Source organism: Gambusia affinis, linkage group LG08 (genome assembly GCF_019740435.1).
Source record: "Gambusia affinis linkage group LG08, SWU_Gaff_1.0, whole genome shotgun sequence".
In the NCBI taxonomy this organism is placed as follows: Eukaryota; Metazoa; Chordata; class Actinopteri; order Cyprinodontiformes; family Poeciliidae; genus Gambusia; species Gambusia affinis.
The window spans coordinates 6,891,489-6,911,070 of NC_057875.1; the positions used below are offsets into that span (position 1 = coordinate 6,891,489).

Genomic DNA, 19,582 nt, shown 5'->3' on the forward strand with positions numbered 1-19,582 from the left:
CTTTTTCTCCCAGCGTGTCTTTTTATTAGTTGTTAAAGTTGGATGATACATGTGATGGTATAAAGCGCACAAAAGTACAAAACCCACATATTTGACACCAATTACACTGAACATTAATCTTTAAAAATCCTATCTTGATGTTTATTCCCCCAAAATAGATTCTATATACAAAATTTAAGTTTTTGTGTCTACCAAGAAACGAGTCTCAAAAGGTGCTCATATGCAACATTCATCTCACTTATAAACTTAAGTCCTCAACTTAAAATATACAAGCTGATTACACATTTTATAGATTTTCATTTTTAGTGTAAGAAAGCATGCAAATCCATAAGCATGATCCCCAAAGATGAAAGATATTTACATCCATTTTTGTCTCTAATTTCCATTCAAATAAAACAAGATTAGATGCCGACTTGTATAAACAAAAGAAATATTCAATCTTAATATCTTTTTAAAATTAAAAGCACTATTTACAAAGCTAACTTGTTAGAGTGCACAAGGTTCTCCCATCAACAGTGGTTTTTGCTTTTGAGCCATTTTGTTTAAATGCATGTTGCTATGACTGGAATAAAATCTGAGTCTATACAAACAGTGTTTACACAAATTAGAGAGCAGGCAATATTTGTTCAATCATAATCCTGCTGCATCCGCCGTTCTCGTGCTGTTCTGATGGACCGTTTTGTAAAAATACACAGCAGTTTGTCTCATGGGCCAGATCCGGTATATCAGTGGTCAGAAAAAATTTCCTCTTTCTTATAACCTTCCTGTAACACAAAGACAGAAATAACATTAGGGACATTTTCTAAATGTGGACAACAGAACAGTAATTTATTCCAAAAATAGACAAAGCACTTGATTTCTTAATTTTGTCCCGGACACTTGGCATACATTAAAATGGTTTGCTTTTGTTCATATGTTTTAAACACAGATCACAGTGCTGGAAATTAAAAAAAAAAAAGTAACAAATATGAACACATTTTTGTTTTGTTTGGACTTGTTCATTAGGCAAGAGGCTGAAGGCCACACCTTATGGGAGTGTCAATCTGCGACCTGCAGAAGACAGTAAATCCACAGGGTACAGCCCAGGGCCAGGTCCTGCTCGACTGAGTGTTTGCATAAGCATGTGAATGTGTGACCTGCCTCAAGTTATATAGCTTTTGAGCATGTGCCATCCAACTAATGTGGAAGCAGCAGGGATGGAGCCACACAGATGGAAGAATAAGGGTGTGGCACTTTGACTTTTTGTTCCTGCCCTGGCTCAAGGACAGGAGACGTTTGGCAAAAAGCTGCTAAAATATGTTTACCAAATAACATGATGAAGTCATTTGAGATTATGGCAGAAAACATCTGCTTGGACTTGTTGAGTATGGAGTTAAAAGATAAATTAAGAGTGAATATAATTTAAAAAAAAGTGCACCTGATTCTTCATAATGACCAGAAGCAGCTCAGAAGTGATTTATGTATTAGTTGCCTTTTTTTTTTTTGGTAATGCTATAGTCTATTGCAACAATTTTTTCATAAAACTAATAAATTTGTATCTTAAACACCTTCAACTTTTTAACAACTGAAACATTGTGCTGTGAAGGTTAGATCATTGCTTTCAAACATCCTTAGGTCATGGCAGCAACAAGTGATCACAAATAAGTCATCAGTCATACAGAACTTGAAAATTTTTTGTTATTTTTGAAGTCTCTTACCCGTCTGAAAATCTTGTGCAGTTTCCTGTAATTATAAATGTTGCGAAGTACTATGGCTGCACTTCTGCTCACATCAGCCATAGCTGGTCTGGAAAACATTTTATCAAGTGTCAACAGATGGATTACATGAATGAAAGATGTTTACGCAGATGCAGTATTCTGTGTAAGCATCTAATTCAGATAGGATGAATTTAAACTGTATATGTAGGATAAGATAACACGTCACGTACTCTTTCACCGCCATTCTCTTCATGTTTACCAGTCTGGCCAAGCCAGAATTTTCTGTGATTCTCTTGGCAGCGTCGAAATTGCGCGCCACCATATTATTGAGAACACCACAGAGGTTGACCAGCACCTCATTACTAGGCATGTCTGTGTCGCCATCCTTTGGTAACTTCTTCACCACGATATCTATTGCTTGTTGAGCTGAATTAAAATAGAGGTACAGATTAAAAATTCAATCTTGGTGGAAAATGTTGTTTTTCACAACCAATGTTGTATTAACTAAGCAATCATTTTTAAAACATAAACTTAATATCTCATTACAACATTTTGATTAATTTGTACAAGAGATTGTGTCTGTTGCTTAAAGTCTAAAGAGGAATAAACCTTTTGATAACTTAAAATATCCAGGTTAAAAATTGTTACAAAAAACTGAATTTTAAATCTGAAGAGAGGAAAATCCGAGTCAAAAATAATTTTAATAAACAAAACCCACTTTCTTTGAGGTTGCACATTTAACTAATTCTCACCCATAAGACCTTGTAAAACACTTATTAAATAAGAACTGGTAAATTCTTGGCATTTAAATGTTTTTACAACAACAGAAAAATAAAAGCTGGACTGACTGTCAGTATGAGTGGACAGGCTCCTCAACAATCCACTGAGACAAAGTAGCTCAGAGTTCCTTTCTGAGCGCATGAGATCCATCAGGTTTGGCAGCATCCTGTAGTTGTTCACTACATAGCGGGACATCTTTTCAGCCCACTGCAGGTCACAGACATAAAGTTTTATTATGACACGTGAAAAATTGTTTTACTTTTTACAGGGTTCTGCTAAATTAGTCGCCCACCAGCTCCTGTCCAGCGGTGATATTCTGCAGAGCTCCAATGGCTGCCTCTCGTGTGGTGGCGTTAATGTCGCATGATTTTATCACACCATTGTACAAATGCACTATTTTAGGGTGCCACAACCACTCCATGCCTTTTGGCATTTTTGCTATCTCAGAAGGTGCAAAGGATCTCTGGGCAGACATTTTCTGGTAATCAAAAAAAAAAAAGGACACAAGAAGTCAGGCGTACAGCAAAATCTCTTGTCCAAAATACACACTCAGTCCTCAAAGCTGATGACTGGTTACCTGTTTGAGTTTTCTGCTATTCGGTGAAAAGCAGCCGACGGTGTTCGATGAAGTATTTGGTGAAAGGTCCAAAGACAAATCTGATTGCACAGAAGGAGGTATTTCGTCATACAGTTGGTATGAGAGGTTCCTTAAGATGCACATTGCGTTCTCAGCACCCTTAAACACAAAGACAAACAAGTGAATATGGGCACAAAGATGGATTTTGCTTGTAGAGGAAAAATTGCTTCCACTCGTACCTTTTCTTGTACTTTTCCAGTGTCAATAGTGCTTCGAAGAAAATTCACTAAAGACTCCACCAGCCCTTTTGTTTCTCGTACCTCTTTACGGACCTTGTCTGAGCCAGAGCTCAGGTTCCTGAAAGCAGAAAGCGATTAACGTCAAGAGATGTATCATTTTAAAAACACTTATGGCATCACTTTAAAAAGTGCAGTTCAAATTTTCAAAATTTAGACAGATCAAGATAACTAGAGACTGGATGGATGACCGAGTCGGTTAGACAACAATCAATTACAAATCACAAATCTACCAACAGCCGACACAGAGATGACTGCATGAAGATAGAGAGCAAAAAACTGGCGAGAGCCAAACAGATTTAAAAACCAAAATCAACATGCTGTGTTGATGCAACACAGCTTAGGCCAATGGTTAATGGTTGGTTTTTGTTTATTTTTTTTTCACAAGAAAGTGTTAGCTGATGTTAGTGAATGGACAGGGTTAATGTTGATCCTGTCTGAAGTCTGTGGCAGCTTCCTCCATGCAAGTTCACTATTTTGTGGACTTTTTAGAGACATTTCAGACAAAACTGGCTATATAGGCTGGAGTTGCTCATCCAGACATGGTAGTAAATAAATTACGACAATTTATTGTAGTTTTTCCCCCACATTTCCAGTGAAAATATTGACCCAGAGTCAAAGGACAGTTGGAAGAGTTTGTCTTCACTTGCTGTTTGAAGCAACAGATCAGATGTCAGAGTCTCTATAGGAGCTCCTAAACACAGAGTTTGATTCCTGAAGATGACATTTTAAATTAATGTGTGATGTGCTTCAGCACAGAAACATAAAATAATTGCTAAAATCACAAAATAATTTGATCTTGTATGCTTTTCTGCGATCTGATGCCTGATGAAAACAAACAATGAGCAACGATCATGAGCTCATACGCCATTTCCTTTCTTTTGTTGCATATATTTACCCATGTAATAATTATAATTTTTAATTAAATAAGTAGCTATAGCAGTATGCACATGTCATTACAGAAAATCAAAGTCGTGGAAAAACAGAACGGCTCTCACTAACGGAGACTGGCGTCCAATTGTTAAGGGTAAAGAGCTGTTCAAAAGAATCAAATTATTTATGAGCATCACATCACTAAATTCAATTCTCTTTTAAAGACTTCTTAAAGTTATCGGACAGGAAAATAATAATAGATGGAAGACGCAAACATGACAGGCAGGTAGGCCCTGTGTAAATTACAATGTCAAGGTTAAGCCAACCTGCCAAGCACAACAATACTTTTCTTTATTTAGCAGACAAAAAAGAACACAAAAGAAGATCTGAAAATGCCTCGCCATTTTCCTGTCTTTAATATCAAGGTACAATTTAAAAACTAATCTCTTTAAACCGATTAGGCTCTACAACTAAACCCAGGCTGTACTTATGGAAAACATTCAAATGCTCCTTTGAAAGCAAGTATAAAAAACTGACAAAAGACTTCAGTAAACTTCAGGTGACAAAGTAACATTTCATGAACTATTTCACAACTTTGTGAAAAGAACCCATTTTCAGGATCTAATCAACTTTTCTCACCTCAAGAATCCCAACGTGTTGTGTAATATTTCTGTCTCTGAGGGACAATCTGAGGGGATATCTCTGTTTTCTTTAATCTTTTGTACTTTTGCAACCGCCTGTGTACTGAGAGGGATCAGGATTTTCTCGGTGAGGCGGGGAAGTATTGTCCTCAGCTTCTCCTTAAGCGGATCTTTGGCTGAAAGATTCCACAGAATACCTGCAGGACGAAAATAGCAATACTCAAATCACCTTTTCATACATGGTAGTAAATGCATGCATAAGCTTAATGAGCTTTGTCTTGCCTCAAACGGTACATTTTAGTTCATCCCTGTCCTTCACAGCTGCTAACATTAGATGCTTCATATTCTGCAGTGAAAGTGTTCCTCATAAATGACAGGTATTCTGAACTAGTCATGTAGGTGAAATATTATGCTTTCTGATTAAAAATGTTAAAAAGCTTGCTTTTGGTTATAGCTGCACAGTTCTGGTAAACTAGTCAAATATAAGGTGAGCATGTACAGTTGCTTTATCACTTTCCCAAAGCTTCAAAGTGAACTCTGGACTTGGGTGTAACTGATAAAAGAAAAAAGTAACAAGGCCGTCATTCATAGAAAGGGAGTCGCCCAGGCCTGTTCATGAGGAACCAACAGGCCCTGGCGACTCACACACATACTCCCCTGTTCTCAAATACACAAAGCCCATAGATATGACACCACCTCCACCACTCCATGCATTCGACATGCTAAAAGCCCTACACCTTCACACTTTCCTCCATTTTTCCTCTCCAAATTATTAGTTTCAAAGGCTAGAGCAAAGAATACACAAGATGGGGCTACTTCCTGAAAACTAATTTGCAGCCAATCTGTTTTGAGACTCAGATGTGAGATAGTTTAGCAACTAGTCTGTAAACAAGATTGCAGTTAGTTTGATTTAACGACATAGCGAGGGATGCGTCACAATAAATGTAGGGACAGGTCGGTAGAGAAGAAATGGAGAAAAAAAGATAAAAACCACAAATTTCTGAGATTTTCACTCTTTTAGGGGGTAAATTTACATTTCTCATGCTTTAAATAGCAACTTCAGAAGTTTAAATTCAGCTTGTTTAGAGGTTGAGAGGTCTCAGCTGATTAACACACCGGGCTTTGAATGGTCATTCACACCACTATTCTACTTTGTTTGGCCAGTAAGATGGACATCTGGCTACTTAACTATGCAGGCACTTAATTAGGGTGTCTGGTTAGGTTTGTGTTATTGAACAAAGACGGACCAAGCTGAACGTGTTGCTTAAGAACTGAGCCGTGGTTATAAAACGCGTCGCTGTAGCGACTTCCACACCGAGGCCGACGCTGATTTCACTTCCGATTCTGAATTAGAACAGGATAATGTGGAAGAATGGGATGAGAGCGATTACATTACTTTGGAAAACTTCCAGTTTCCAGCTGCAGTTAGCTTACTTTGATTGATGAAAATGTCCATGTTTTCAGATTCTAATTAAAGTGAGAGGGCCGATGCATGGACTACGACAGTCTTGGATTTTATCCATTCATAGACAGAACAAACAGCGAACTGCTCCACAGCGCTGCAGCAGATGTTTACAAGGAGCTTTTTGGATGAACTGGAAAACAAACGTCCTTCAAATGGTGCTAGTAGCCACACATGGTTTAGGGGAGTGAACCATGCACACAGCTGGCATGTGTCTGTGTGTTAAAAACAGTCCCAAAGATGGACACAGAAACTATAAAAAGACTAAACTGGGGAGAAAAAGCTTAGCATATACACTTTTATGTCTTTATGAGATGACTTATTCTTATTTCTATTATCAAATCGAATATAATTTCACGTTTGTCTGATGTTTGTCCAGGATGACTTTTGATACAGGTTAATTTTAGAAGCTGCAGAGGAATAATTATTAGTGTACACCAATATGGAAATTTGGAATAATATTCATCCATCCATCCATTTTCTGTACACCTTGTCCCTAGTGGGGTCAGGAGGGGTGCTGGTGCCAATCCCCAGCGAACACTTTGGGCGAGAGGCGGGGTACACCATGGACAGGTTGCAGGGCAACAGAGACAGACCGGACACATAACCATGCACACACACACACACACACACACACCTAGGGAGAATTTAGAGAAACCAATTATCAAATCGAACCCAGGACCTTCTTGCTGCGAGGCAACAGTGCTACCAACTGCGCCGCTGTGCAGCCCTTGGGGGAATATTAATATTCAATATCAATACTGCTGCTATGGCAATATTTATCTATGTCTTATATTTTATATATTGATTTCTCTACACTTTAGACACCATGTACTGCCTACATTGCTTCTCTGCTTCAGTTAAGCACTCCCACAATCTTGCATTGCATCGCTATCCCATGACTGAACAAATTCATCATGACCTATCGCATAGCCCTATTTCATCCAGGAGTGCAGCACTTGTTAATGTAATGCATTATCTGAAGGAAGTGTATCTTTGAAACTAATTACTGCATTTATTGAACTAAAAAATATTCATTCTAAAATACAACCATAGTCTTGACTTATTCTAACGAAACAAATAATGTCCATCATTTACTTCATGAGTTCACTATTTTGTCACATTCAGAACTTCATGTCTTAATGGGATGTTTTTTTTCCTGATTGTCAGTAAAATTATGAACATCTACTGGAATGGATGTTATCAAACTCTCTGTTGGGGTAGATCCAATTGTTTTGTCCTGATGATGATCATTGTCTTCATTATTTTACCTGTGATGTTTTTGCGAAGCTCATCGTCTTCCATATCAAGCGCCTTATCAAGCGCCGTAATGCCATCGTTATCAATAAGGTCCTGCTTATTTGGAACATGTTGATAGATCATATTGCGCACGGCGCCAGTGGAATAACGGCGAACTTCAGGATCAGTACTGTTGAACAGCTTCACCAGAAGCTCAGTGGCACCCAATTCTTTCACCTGGAACAAACGCAGAGAATGTTTCAGCAATTCAAATAGCTCTGGAGATCATTTTGTTTTTATTACTACAAATGATTTTAAATTAAGACCTTTTAAATCTCTGTTCGCTGAGTTGCACAATTTAAGCAGCAGGATTCTTTTTTTTTTTTTTTTTTTTTTTTTTTACATACAATATAAAAAAATATTCCTGCGTTGGTAAATATTTCAGTCATCAATGTTTTCCAATACAAAATCACAACAGGAATGTCCAGAAAACGACCCTATTCAATCCACACAAAAGCAACTCATAAGAGGACTGTAATAAGTTGAAAAACAAACAAACAAAATCATCTGTTAGGGTCAAAATAAACTTCTAAATGTGTTAGCCAAATGCCCCAGAAAATGTTCCAATGGGTCACCAGCTGCAGGGATTTAAAATCTTGGGGTTGTGCATGAAAACCAACATAATTTTAATCCTAATTTGCTGTTGTCTCATTTAGACAGGATGGTTTAGAGTTATAGACAAACATCTAAAGCTGACATGCAGATAAATTCCAAATGTTCTGGTTTCTGTCCTATTTATTTAATTTTTGTTGCCATTTTAACAATTAGCAGGTAAGAGTTGTTGTACTCAAAAAAACAATAACTTTTGTCCAAAACAAGAGTATCTGCAGGGTTTGTTTGAAATGTGTTTCAAATTTTAAGAAAGCATTTAATTCCTAAAATTTCTTGGTAACATTTTTTTATGCTTACACTCCTCGTCACTTTCTGCCTGGATGCTCTTGGTTAGCTCATGTCTCCGTTTGGCTTCAAAAGGTTTAATCAACATTGACTGCTTAGCAGCTGGTGTAGTATAAGGTAGAGCAGTGAGGGAAGTATTGCACTGCCTACTAATCAAGTATTTCAGCCAGTTCAGAAAGTTTAGAAGAAATCTCCTTATGGCAGAGGTTAAATTATTTGTTTTATATTCAGTGGGGTTCAGGCCTTTTAAATGCTGATCAACTATGCAACACAGAGAATTGGAGGGAAACTGAAGAGCAGTAATGTGGATCTTTACAGCAACTTCAAATGGGGAAACTATCCATTAAAGGTTGTCATCGCTGCGAGAAAAACAATTTTCATGACCAAGTTTCTCAGCAGGAGGAATGCAGAGAAGAAAGCGCATTCTAAACACAAGTGCCGTATTTGCAAAATACCTCGTCTTTTGCCATCTTCTGATTGTAGCAAATATGCTGAATGTACGCTGAACCCAAGATCTGCGTCCCCGTGTCTTCCTCGCTCAGGTATGAAATTGCAGTGTGTAAATCCAACCCGCCGATCCTGCAAAATGTACAAACAAATGAACTGAAACAGAGAAAATGTCCCCCTGTATTCAACTCTTGCTAGAATAAAACAGAGATTTTTGGAAAGGTGATTTGGGCAAAAATTTCAGTTGGACAAATTCCTTAAAAAAAAAAATTCAAAAAAATAAAATCACACAATGTTCTGCAAATCCACTCGCCCAACCACTCATTACTGGGATGTGTGAAATGCGAGGCCTGAATCTGAATCAAGCAGCCACACCCTAAACCCAAACCCAAACCCAAACCCGTCTTGCCACTATGGAGCCGCCTCCCTATCCGCAGCTCTTAGGAAACACACACTCCTGTTAATGTGCTGCATGTTACAACACCGTATTTGTACAACACTATCAGTAATACAGAAGTGATCATCAAATAAGAGTAATCTGAATGAATGAAAGACCTCACCCTGTCAATTGGTTTCCACCAATGTCTTGGCTTCCAAAAAGTTCCCGGGAAAATTTTCATTCTTGAAAATCTCCACATTAATCTGGTTCCATTTATGACTTGTAAATTCAGTCAACTGCTAAGAATTTATTGCAAGATAATTACCAAAAGTATATTTTGTCTGTTTTTATTTGTTTTGCCTGGTGAATGTAAAGAGACTGAGTAACTTCTTGTTTTCTTTAAATTGGAATATTTTTTGTTTCCATTTGTTTCTGAGACTTTTCCTATACAACTGTGGTCAGACTGGTTGGGTCATTGCAGTTAATGGAGTTTTGGGAGTAAGACATTTTTCAGACATGAGTTGGTATTTACAGTACAATTTCACAGCATGATAGAAACAATTGATATGCACAGGGGTTTTGATAATACAATAATGGATACTTTCCAAGGATTCTTACCCTTGCAGGTGGGGCATGTCATCCAAATCTGCCTGGCCATAGATATCCATGCCCCCGCCCACGCTTTGAACACTTCTCATAGACATGGATCGCACCATGCCACCTTGGCGTTGCTGAACGAGGTTCCCTTGGGAACCAGATTTCACGGACATTAAAAAGCCACCATCCATTCTGTCTCCTCCTGCTCCAATGTTGCCGGAACTTGAGGTCATCCGGGACCCAGTCATGGAGCTCACACTCATCCGGTTACGGTTTGCAATCCTGTTGATGGTGCGGTGGGCTGGACCTTTAAAGGACTGCTGTTGGATAATCTCTGTCCCTCCTGCCCCCAGACCGCTCCCACGGGATAGAGTGCCACTTAAACTTCGACGCGCAGTCGAAGTGTAAGTTCCTGGCTCCTGGGTCTGAAACCCAGTCTGATAAGTAGCGGTGCCTCCTCCTTGTCTTATTTGGGTGCCGAAGCCGTTCATTGCACTCTGGGAATACTGCTGGTCAAAGGCGCCATCTCGCTCGGAGACCAGGCTTCCAGCATCGCTGTTGTCTATCATCCACGGATTCACTGTCTGCATGTTTCGCATTGAATGCACAGACATATCATCTCGATCCATTTGGTTCTGTCTGATAGACCCTTGGAAACCGCCACTGTGCATTTCTTCCCGGTAAAAACCTCCACCTCCACCTCCACCTCCACCTCCACCCACACTCATCCGCTGAAACTGGATCATTTCTGGGGCTGCGGATCGGCTGCTGAAATCTGCCCTGGTGGACATACGAGGACCCTGAGCATAAGGAAAAGAGGGAATGTTACCACAGTTTGATATGCTTAGAGTTAATCTGTAGTTTCTGGTGGAGTGTGTGTCGAGTTAATTAGGTCTGAGTAAATGTTTTTAATAAAACAGTTTCTAAACTTGACTGCAGGAATGTGTTTCAACTGGAAATAACATTCCTGCCCTCTGAGTGTGTTGTCTTCAGTTCCAGTTCTCATTCAGATGTTTAAAATGCCACATCAGGTCTGTCACACTCACAGCTCAAACATAAGCGACACATCGTCAATGTTTCACTATTGGAGCACCAAGACAGAAGAATTTAGAGGGCAGACTTGAAAACTCAGAAGTAATCTGATCACAGTTCTCTGTGAAATATCTCACATGCTGAATCTTTCTTGACCCAGCTTATGAACACAAGTTTATTTGTCTCATACATCCAGTTTGATGGTGCATTAGACAATCCTCCAAACATTTCAACGCAAAGTGTGCTGATCATTTTGTAAAAATGCTGCTGTACTCACCATGGTTTTTGAGCCTGAGTAAATGTAGGAAGACTGAGGACTGTAACTTGGGCTGTAGTTGCTGTATTTCATTGTTGATGAACCGCCGTAGTCTAAAAGAAATGAAGAAAAAAATGTAATGAATAATGTCTATACCTTATGATTCCATCTTTTAAAATCTTCAAAACAGCACTTTTTGTGCTCAAGGGATTGAAGTGGACATATTTTTAAAACAAATTGTGGAACATAAATACATGTTCTACTTTTGCAAACATAAAATCATAACACAACAACATTAACCAGCAGCAATTTGCATAAAAGAAGTTACAGTTTAAGTGCCTTGTATCATGTTGCACAGATGTCTTGATTGCACACAGATTTTGCAGGACCAGGCCAAGTTTAACATCTCCAGTTACTCCTCACTTTGGGAACAATCCTCCATCTGATGCACAAAGATCACAGCATGTTTGAGTGCACAGACTGATTGAATGTTTAGCTCCTGTTTCAACATTAGACTGTAAAAAATAGTAGGTATGTTGCTAAATATTCCCCACAAAAAGAGGCTAAAAGAACAGTTGGTGTAGATAAAGAAATAACTGATGACCTAAAAACATTGTGTCACTTTCAGAACCCTGTTTTAATAATTTGCTTACTCTGGCTAGAAAAAAGAGAGAAAAGGTTGGTGTCACTTCTGGTCATACGCCAGAGTCAATTTTGCACACTTTCATTTATTTTGATGAGAATAATGCTAAAGTAAGAACGAAGGGAGGACAATTCAGGACGCAAATCTGTAATTTCTCCCAGAAGGGATATTAAATGTCTGTATCATGTTCACTGGACCTCTTTCACACAGGTTCTAAGGTCTATCACAAAGACATAAAGAAACCTAAAGGCTTTTAAAGAGGAATCAGTGTCCATGAGATTTATGGGAACATGAATATTAACACAGACATTTGTGATGGTTGGTAGCTTTCAAAGTATTTCAGTCTGGTCCTCCAAGAAAATCTGTTTTCAGGTAAAATGATGCATTAAATGATTGTAATATTACTAATTTGCTTCACTAAGAGCTGAGAGTATGCACATATTTTTTTCTCCATTACCAGATCCTTGCATGCCAAACATACCTGCAAGTTTGCAAAACAACAGTTCACAACAGCACTATGATATGCTGTAAAATGCTTTGTTTTTAAAGTAACTAGATTTGGTTCTGCCGCAGATGAAAGATATACTTTTTTTGGGGGGGGGAGTTGGCTCTAAAGAGTCTCTCAGAGTGAAAGTTGTCAGGAAAATTAAAAATAGTTGTCAGTATCACTAAAATAATTTACTTATTGAAGGAATGTATGTTTATTTCTAAGAATTAGGATAATGTAACCTAAGCTGTTTGGTTCACGTCTTGAGTTTTGTATGAAATTAATGTATTTTAGTTTATCTCAAACTGTTTTTTTGTTGCAAGTTATTGCAACATTTGCATGCATGTGAAAGGCAGCGAGACTTGAATAAGCAGAACGAACAGAAGCCTGGAAGTGAGTGACGTGTAGCAGCCTCGTGTCTCCTGTAGCTGTCGAGGTATTTGTAATTATGCTTGTAATATTTTCTAAATTTATCAGAAAATGTTTAAATTTGGACGATGAAGAATTAATCTGTCTGAAGTGGCAGGCGGTCACGAGGTAACTTTTGTTAAAGCAGTGAAAACTATAAAAATAAAACACAAAGCTTTAGATACAGACACATTTACAGACTGACAGGTCTATAAATTTACAGTCTGTAAATGTATCTGTATCTAAAGCTTTGTGTTTTATTTTTATAGTTTTCACTGCGTTTAATAAAGAGCCCGTCTAAAGGAAGTCATGCCAGTGATGTCACTTTGGAGTTACAAAACAAATGCAAGTACTGCCAGGTTGCACTCACAACAATGGCTTTTGATTGTGGAAGTTGTTACTAAAGGAAGAAGATTTAAAGTTAACCATTTTCAATATCAGTGAGGTGTTTAAAATGACATCAGAATAAAGGGAAATGTTTAAAAAAAGGGAACTGTATTTTCGTAAAATGTAAGACTACATGTTAAGAAATTGAGAGAGCATGACGTAAAGTAGAGAGTACGTCACATTTGCTTTGTTTTATCTCCTTGTAGCTTTCAGTCTCTGCTTGTCACGGAACATAATTTATTTGGAAATGTTGGCAGCATTTTGGAAATCCCATAGTCAAGATAAAAATCTACTTTTTTTTGAAGGTACATATGTGGAGACCATGGTTTTTTCAACGCTAGCCTTCATAACGATTATATTTGCTAATGTAAGATATTAAAATCCGTTTTAATAAATTAAAAACATTGAATATTTAAACAGTTCATAAAAGTGGCAACATCATGTATTTTCCAGGCCATTATATAACACAATAAAGTAACTATGTTAACATCAGTTATAAAAATTTTATATATACTAAATATGAAATTTAACACCTTGGAATTAGGCCTGTGTTTTTTAAAAACTCTTTCTGAAACTCTACCTTCAGGAATTCACAACATTGCTCCCCTATTAACCATTTAACAACATTTTTACCAGCTTTGTACTGAGAAGTAGCTCACACAATGAGATCAGCAGATGCACAGTATCACCAGGAGTTTGCTAATTACTGCTGGCTAGTCTATAGGAACTGACTATAGGAGTAGCGGTGTTGGAAGCTTGGACATTTGGAAGGCGGCGCTCTGTCCTCCCAGGCACTCCAGGTCAGTTTTTGATGAGGGATTAACATTTTAACATGACACAAAGCTCAAAAAAGTTGATTTAACATAATGCTGCACCTGTGAAAAATGTGAATTGATTTAGCCAAAATTGGCTTAAAAGCAAATAGCAAATCAAAAACCAAACAAAATTCAGATTGGTGGAACAATAACTTTTAGGTTTGAACTCTAAAACCAGTTTGTTCATTAAGGTGCAGCTATCCTAAAACCCCCCCCCCCCAAAAAAACCATTTGTGTTGTTACTGTACCAGGCCTGCATGCTCAGTTCTTGTCTGAGAAGCTGTTGTTTTTCCACTTCTCATGTGAGCCTCCGACATGGCCCCAGGCACACTGCTTAAAGAAAACAGTTGCCATAGAGAGATGACTGACATGTTCCCTGACGTGACCTGAGCCCAACCCCAACAACGCCCAGCACACCTGATAGCGACAGCGTTTTACAGGCCCACTAAAACACACCCTGAATCACCTTCAGTGCCCACTCTTTTTCTTTACATCACTTGCTAGGATTCTGAATGCAACACTGCTGAGACACGTCCTCTGACATACATGCACAGCTGTGACTGCTTTAAGACACACGGTGTCTTAAAGCAGTCACACAGAGGAATCCTTCCAGATTCCTCTCTGTGTTTTTGTTTTTCCCATCTGCAAACACTTATGCATTCATTATCAAGTTCTCTAAAGCCACAAACCACTGAAATGGCACTATTCTGCTCGGTGAGGTTTCAACCGACAGCTGATAAAATGTTGTCTGCATGTTTGCCTCCAGGCAAAAGTCAGGGATGATTTACGCTGGCAATCGTTAAGAGGTATATTTTAGCTAAGAAAAACAGAGCACCACAATATTTAGGGAGACGTGTCATATCTCTGTTTCAGCTCAGTTTTTAAGAAACAGCAGGAGCAGCGTATTCGCCTGTTGAGGCAGGTACAGCCAACGCCTCTGGGAAAAGCTTAAACCAGTAGAGTGGGTAAAAGCCTCTTCCTGGTTCCAAATAACCTGGAGTTTGGATATCACATTGACGCAGACCTAACGTCAAGGTGTTCTGTTTGTCCTCTGCTTGTTAGCTGAGAACAAGACCTGAAGGAATGTCTCAGCACAACAGGCAGCAACAGGCAGGTATGCAGGTTCAGATGGCAGACAATCCTACTTCCTGACACACTTTCAGTTCAATCCATGTATTACATTAACAAATGTGGTGCAACCACCAACTACGGTAGCTCCAAGAGTTCAAGAAACCTTTCAACCCTCTTCTGGAGGTTTTCACAACCACTTGGAAAACAATCCCACACTCGTGTAGAATATTTTGAAATAACGTTTTTATAGACAACTTTTAACAGAGTCATATATTTTGACAACATACATTTTAAACAACCCACATCTCCAAAAGTCAACTCAAAGCTGATGCCCTTTCTCACAATCACAGTGCTATCAGGAAACTTTATGAAAGCAGTTCTTGTTGAGGCCTGTTACACATTAACTACTTGTAAAGTGCAGAAACAGGACACAGTGTAAAACTGCTGCTGCTTCAAGACAAATTAAGAAATTCCCCCCAAAGGACTGATGCCAAACAAACTTGAATCAAACAGGAACAGCTATGCTGCAGAACAAAAAAAACAATCAAAAACTCCTCCCACACAAAGCAGGCATCCATTTTCAATCTGTCTTTACAGTATGCAGTGAATTATATAATGGGTTTTTCTGAATCAAAAGAGAAAGGAATACGGTAAGATTTAAACTCTAAACCTACGAGTAACCTGCAGCCTCCTAAACAGTTTAATTTTGTTAGTTTTATTATTGGCAACAGCAGAATATCTTCTTAAACATAAAATAAGCAGAGTATTAAAACTTCCAAAAATCAGAAGAAAATCATACAAGTCATCTGTAATGCAACACCGACCAACTGGAAAAACAAACAAAGCCGACACTTTCACTCTCTCTTTTGTGATATTTACCGACTTTAGTCATTTTAAAGTGTACTTATGAATCACAAGAGATTTATCAGATTTAAATCCATGACAACCAAAAAATGATTGCTCTTTCAACAACTGCAGGTTGAAAGGTTTAAAGTTAAATCCACAAATAAAAAACAAACACATAGCTGGTTCTTTAATGTGTTAAATTTCTTTGTAACAATCAAAGTGTAATTTGGTTTTGCAGAAAATTCCCAGACAGACGTAAATAGCCAAAATAAGAGTACATCTAAAAACATTTAAATATTGTCTCTCAGTGGTGACTTTCTCTAAATCTAATCCCATGATTCGATATCATTTTAAAGTGAATAACTACATATTTTTGTTAAGATGAACATTTAAATAAATACATGCATGTTGAGAGGGCGAAATTAGTAGACCAATAGATTTAGTCTTGACCTCAGGGTCATTGGACGACCCTAATAAAGTTGATTCTTAGCACTTCAAGTCTTACTGAAGTCTTTCCCTCGCCACATTTTTGATCTTCCTTGCACTTCAGGAGTCGGTGAAGTTGCGTCAATCGTTCTGGATTTTTGCTTTAGATTCTTTGTAATGTACAAACATTTGCTTGTACATGCCTGACATATCGTGCAACTAAGGACAACATACTTTTGGAGTGTGTCAACGAGGCCTGTTTATTTGTGGTAGGAATTTTGATCCCTAAGCAATCGGCTGTCTGGTACTTTTGGTTTTTATGTACCTTACAGATCTGTACAAAGGGATGTTTTACCATCATAAGAGGATGTCGGAGTATAAATAGCAATAAAATAAATTCATTTAGCTATCTTGATCATGTTGTCATGCTTCCATGCCTTGTCTATCAGCAATGCACAACATATTTGTAGTTATAGAGGTGGATGTGCTAAATCTCACTGAATATACTGAACACATTTAATAATGTAAAAAAGGTCAGAAAAATTTGAATAATTCTTATTTGATCTTTGATATCGCAATATCTAGTAGCAAGGCAATTTTATTTGCATAGCAAAATAATACAGGAAGAAAACTAGAGATGCACCAATATCAATATCCGTACTGGTGTTGATATTGAAAAAAGTTCTAGATTGGGTATCGGTGACAATGTGCCAGATCTTTAAGGGCAGATCTATTCAGTCTAATTCTACGCTTTGTGCTTTGAGCAATGCCAAAATATAAAATGCTTTATATTTACCTTACAGAATATTTACTGTAAAATAATATAATATAAATTATATTTCAGATTGTCCTTTCTGAACCATTTGAAAGGTTTGCTGCAGTTTATTTCTACATGTTTGACCAAAGTAGTCAACCTATTGTTTTGTCTGTTTCTTTATTATTTATTTTGCACTGGCTGAAGTGAAAATCGTGGATGGGTGCGTCCCTAAGAAAAACATAAAAAGAGCAACAAAAAAGAGAAGAACGTGTTTCACTTAATGATGTTCCAGGTACTATTAACTGGATATAGTTCTAATTTAATTATCTAATTAACTTCTTTTGTCTGAGGCATTGCATGTTTAGGAAATCATTACAACTGCAACCCCAAATTTCAAAGGAGTTGAATAGGAAGCTTAGAGGATCGTATCACCAGCTTTCTAACCATACGGCCAGACAGAGCTTTAAAGAGGAGGGGCAAAGGCAAATGAGGTGGATTAGCAGTGCTTGCCAAAACCTGATGGTGTCATCCAGGTCATGCTGTGAAATATTGTCACTACTGTCCAAACATTTAACAATTAGAATGTCACAACAGTCAAGAGATTGTCAAACAGGACAGAGTCAGCCTCTCCAGATTCATCTGCTATGGGAGACCCTTCCTGCCCGCAGCATTACCATCCATAACAACTCTGAAATTTACTTGGATAACATGAGTTACAACAAAATTTAATTTCTCTTTAGGATAAATAAAGCAATTTTGAATGGAAATACATCACCATGTGAAAGTTGAAAGTCTCCAAGGTCTTACTTTATAATCCAATATGGCTGACACACAAAGCTTCAGTGAAAGCCGCATTTAATGCCCAACTATTTATTTGCCTAATTAAAACCAGTGACACCAAACATCATGTACAATCTCCATTTTCTTTAGTGTTTGATTGTATAAAAAGTACATTAATGGCTCGTCTTTCTGATAGTAGTTAGTGACTAAAACATCCAATCCTAGCTCATTACTAGAACACACTTAACTCAGGTCTGACATCATTCCCAGAGTTAAGATCTGAGTTTTGGTACTAAAATGCTGCATTTCTCTAGCATTTCACTGTTGCGCAGTCCACCCCCTCGTGGACTGTGCAACAGTGGGTGGAGTAACTAGAAAGTTGTGGGTTCGATTATTGATTCCTTTTGTGACATATTGCAGTACTTCTGGATACTTAACTACTTACAATCCCATTGAATCAACTTCTAATTATTTTTGGCAGTTTTGATCTTCCATAGAACTTGAGGTTATTTATTGAAATTCATTGCAATATGGTTCCTATCAGCTGTGTATTTTTTATGTCTGATCTGACGTAATGATCTCGCTTGCAGTCTCTTGAATAAACTCCTTCGGTGTGACAAAGACACAGCAGTTTTACCTAAACAAAGCAAACCATTGTCCAACTTTTGCAATATCATATATCCTTCCTGAACAACGTTTATGACTTATTTATAGATATATAACTTAAGTCTTCCATTTGTCCTTTTTATATTGTCTTATGGAAGCTCAAAGTTCAAGAACACAGACAGATAACACCTATTGGTCATAAAATCACGTCTGTGGTCAGTTACCGATTCCAACACCTGTGGTTGCGTCTGTGACTTTAATGTTAAAGTCCAACACCTGCCAGCTCTGAAAACATATCATCCAACTCTGTTTTACTTATTTCTCTGGAAGTGGTACTTCCTCTTAAACTTGTTAATGTTTTTACCTGACATTGCGTATTGGGACGCCTTTCCATTCTGACGCGGAAGTGTGCCCTTTTCGGCCAGTTTCATCTTTATCTGCTCCTGGACCCGCCGCGCTCGCACAGCGTCGTCCGACATGGCGCTCCCATTCCCGAGTTGGTTGTCCGACGGGAGAGCATAAGTGGTAGATAAGGTGTGTGGCTGTAAGGAGGAAAGAAAAGAGTTCTCCGATGTCAACATACTCATGGCGGCAGAGTCAAGACAGAAAGTCCAGAACGAAAAGGAGCGCCCGTGATGTTCCCTGCAGAGGACAAACTCTGTCCGCTCGGTCCACGGCCAAACCAACTGCGTTTGTGGAGGCAGACAGACTCAATGGCCCGCTTCGTGGCGGGGGGTGGAGCCACGCAGAAACCAGACACCTGACTCACAGGTGAGCTCTGGACCGCGTCTAGATAAGCGGTTGACTCAAACCCCCTAACAAAACACTTCTGAGACAAAAATGCAAAACCTTTTTTTTTTTTTTATTTCCTCTTCGTTTTTCTACAATGTGCTTTTTACTTTAACCGAAATAAAACATTATGAAGTAGCCTATCACTACTCTCACTTCTGTAAACCTTCTGGACACTTTACTCACTGCGAGTAACTATTTTAACGAAAAAGGCATGAGAGAAACACACGTGCATTTTCGTACACAAGTTTTGCTATTCTCATGTTATTTAAACCATTAGGAGATAAAGTGAAGACACCATATTGTCACTGCAACCGTGTTCTTACATATGCAT

At 38.2% G+C, this 19,582-nt stretch overlaps 1 protein-coding gene across 1 annotated transcript; it reads right to left on the reverse strand.

The window, feature by feature from the left end:
• Position 1: 1 nt before the first annotated feature.
• pkp3a (plakophilin 3a) lies at positions 2-19,221 on the reverse strand. Its single transcript, XM_044124405.1, has 13 exons — positions 18,824-19,221; positions 11,255-11,346; positions 9,967-10,745; positions 8,978-9,101; positions 7,598-7,802; positions 4,863-5,061; positions 3,294-3,411; positions 3,055-3,213; positions 2,770-2,955; positions 2,546-2,684; positions 1,928-2,123; positions 1,698-1,785; positions 2-764 (listed from the first exon to the last, which is right to left on the reverse strand). Exons 1-13 carry the CDS (start codon positions 19,044-19,046, stop codon positions 726-728), a joined length of 2,547 nt encoding a protein of 848 aa, XP_043980340.1. The 5' UTR covers positions 19,047-19,221; the 3' UTR covers positions 2-725.
• Positions 19,222-19,582: the final 361 nt, after the last annotated feature.

What these genes read in the sequence shown, in the direction of transcription:
- pkp3a (XM_044124405.1), bottom strand. Translation starts at nt 19,046, where the DNA reads ATGAGTATGTTGACATCGGAGAACTCTTTTCTTTCCTCCTTACAGCCA. An exon ending in AGAAGATGGCAAAAGACGAG is followed by an intron (nt 7,803 to 8,977) that starts GTATTTTGCAAA and finishes CGTTTGTTCCAG; the next exon opens with GTGAAAGAATTGGGTGCCAC. An exon ending in ATAGCAGAAAACTCAAACAG is followed by an intron (nt 2,956 to 3,054) that starts GTAACCAGTCAT and finishes TTTGATTACCAG; the next exon opens with AAAATGTCTGCCCAGAGATC.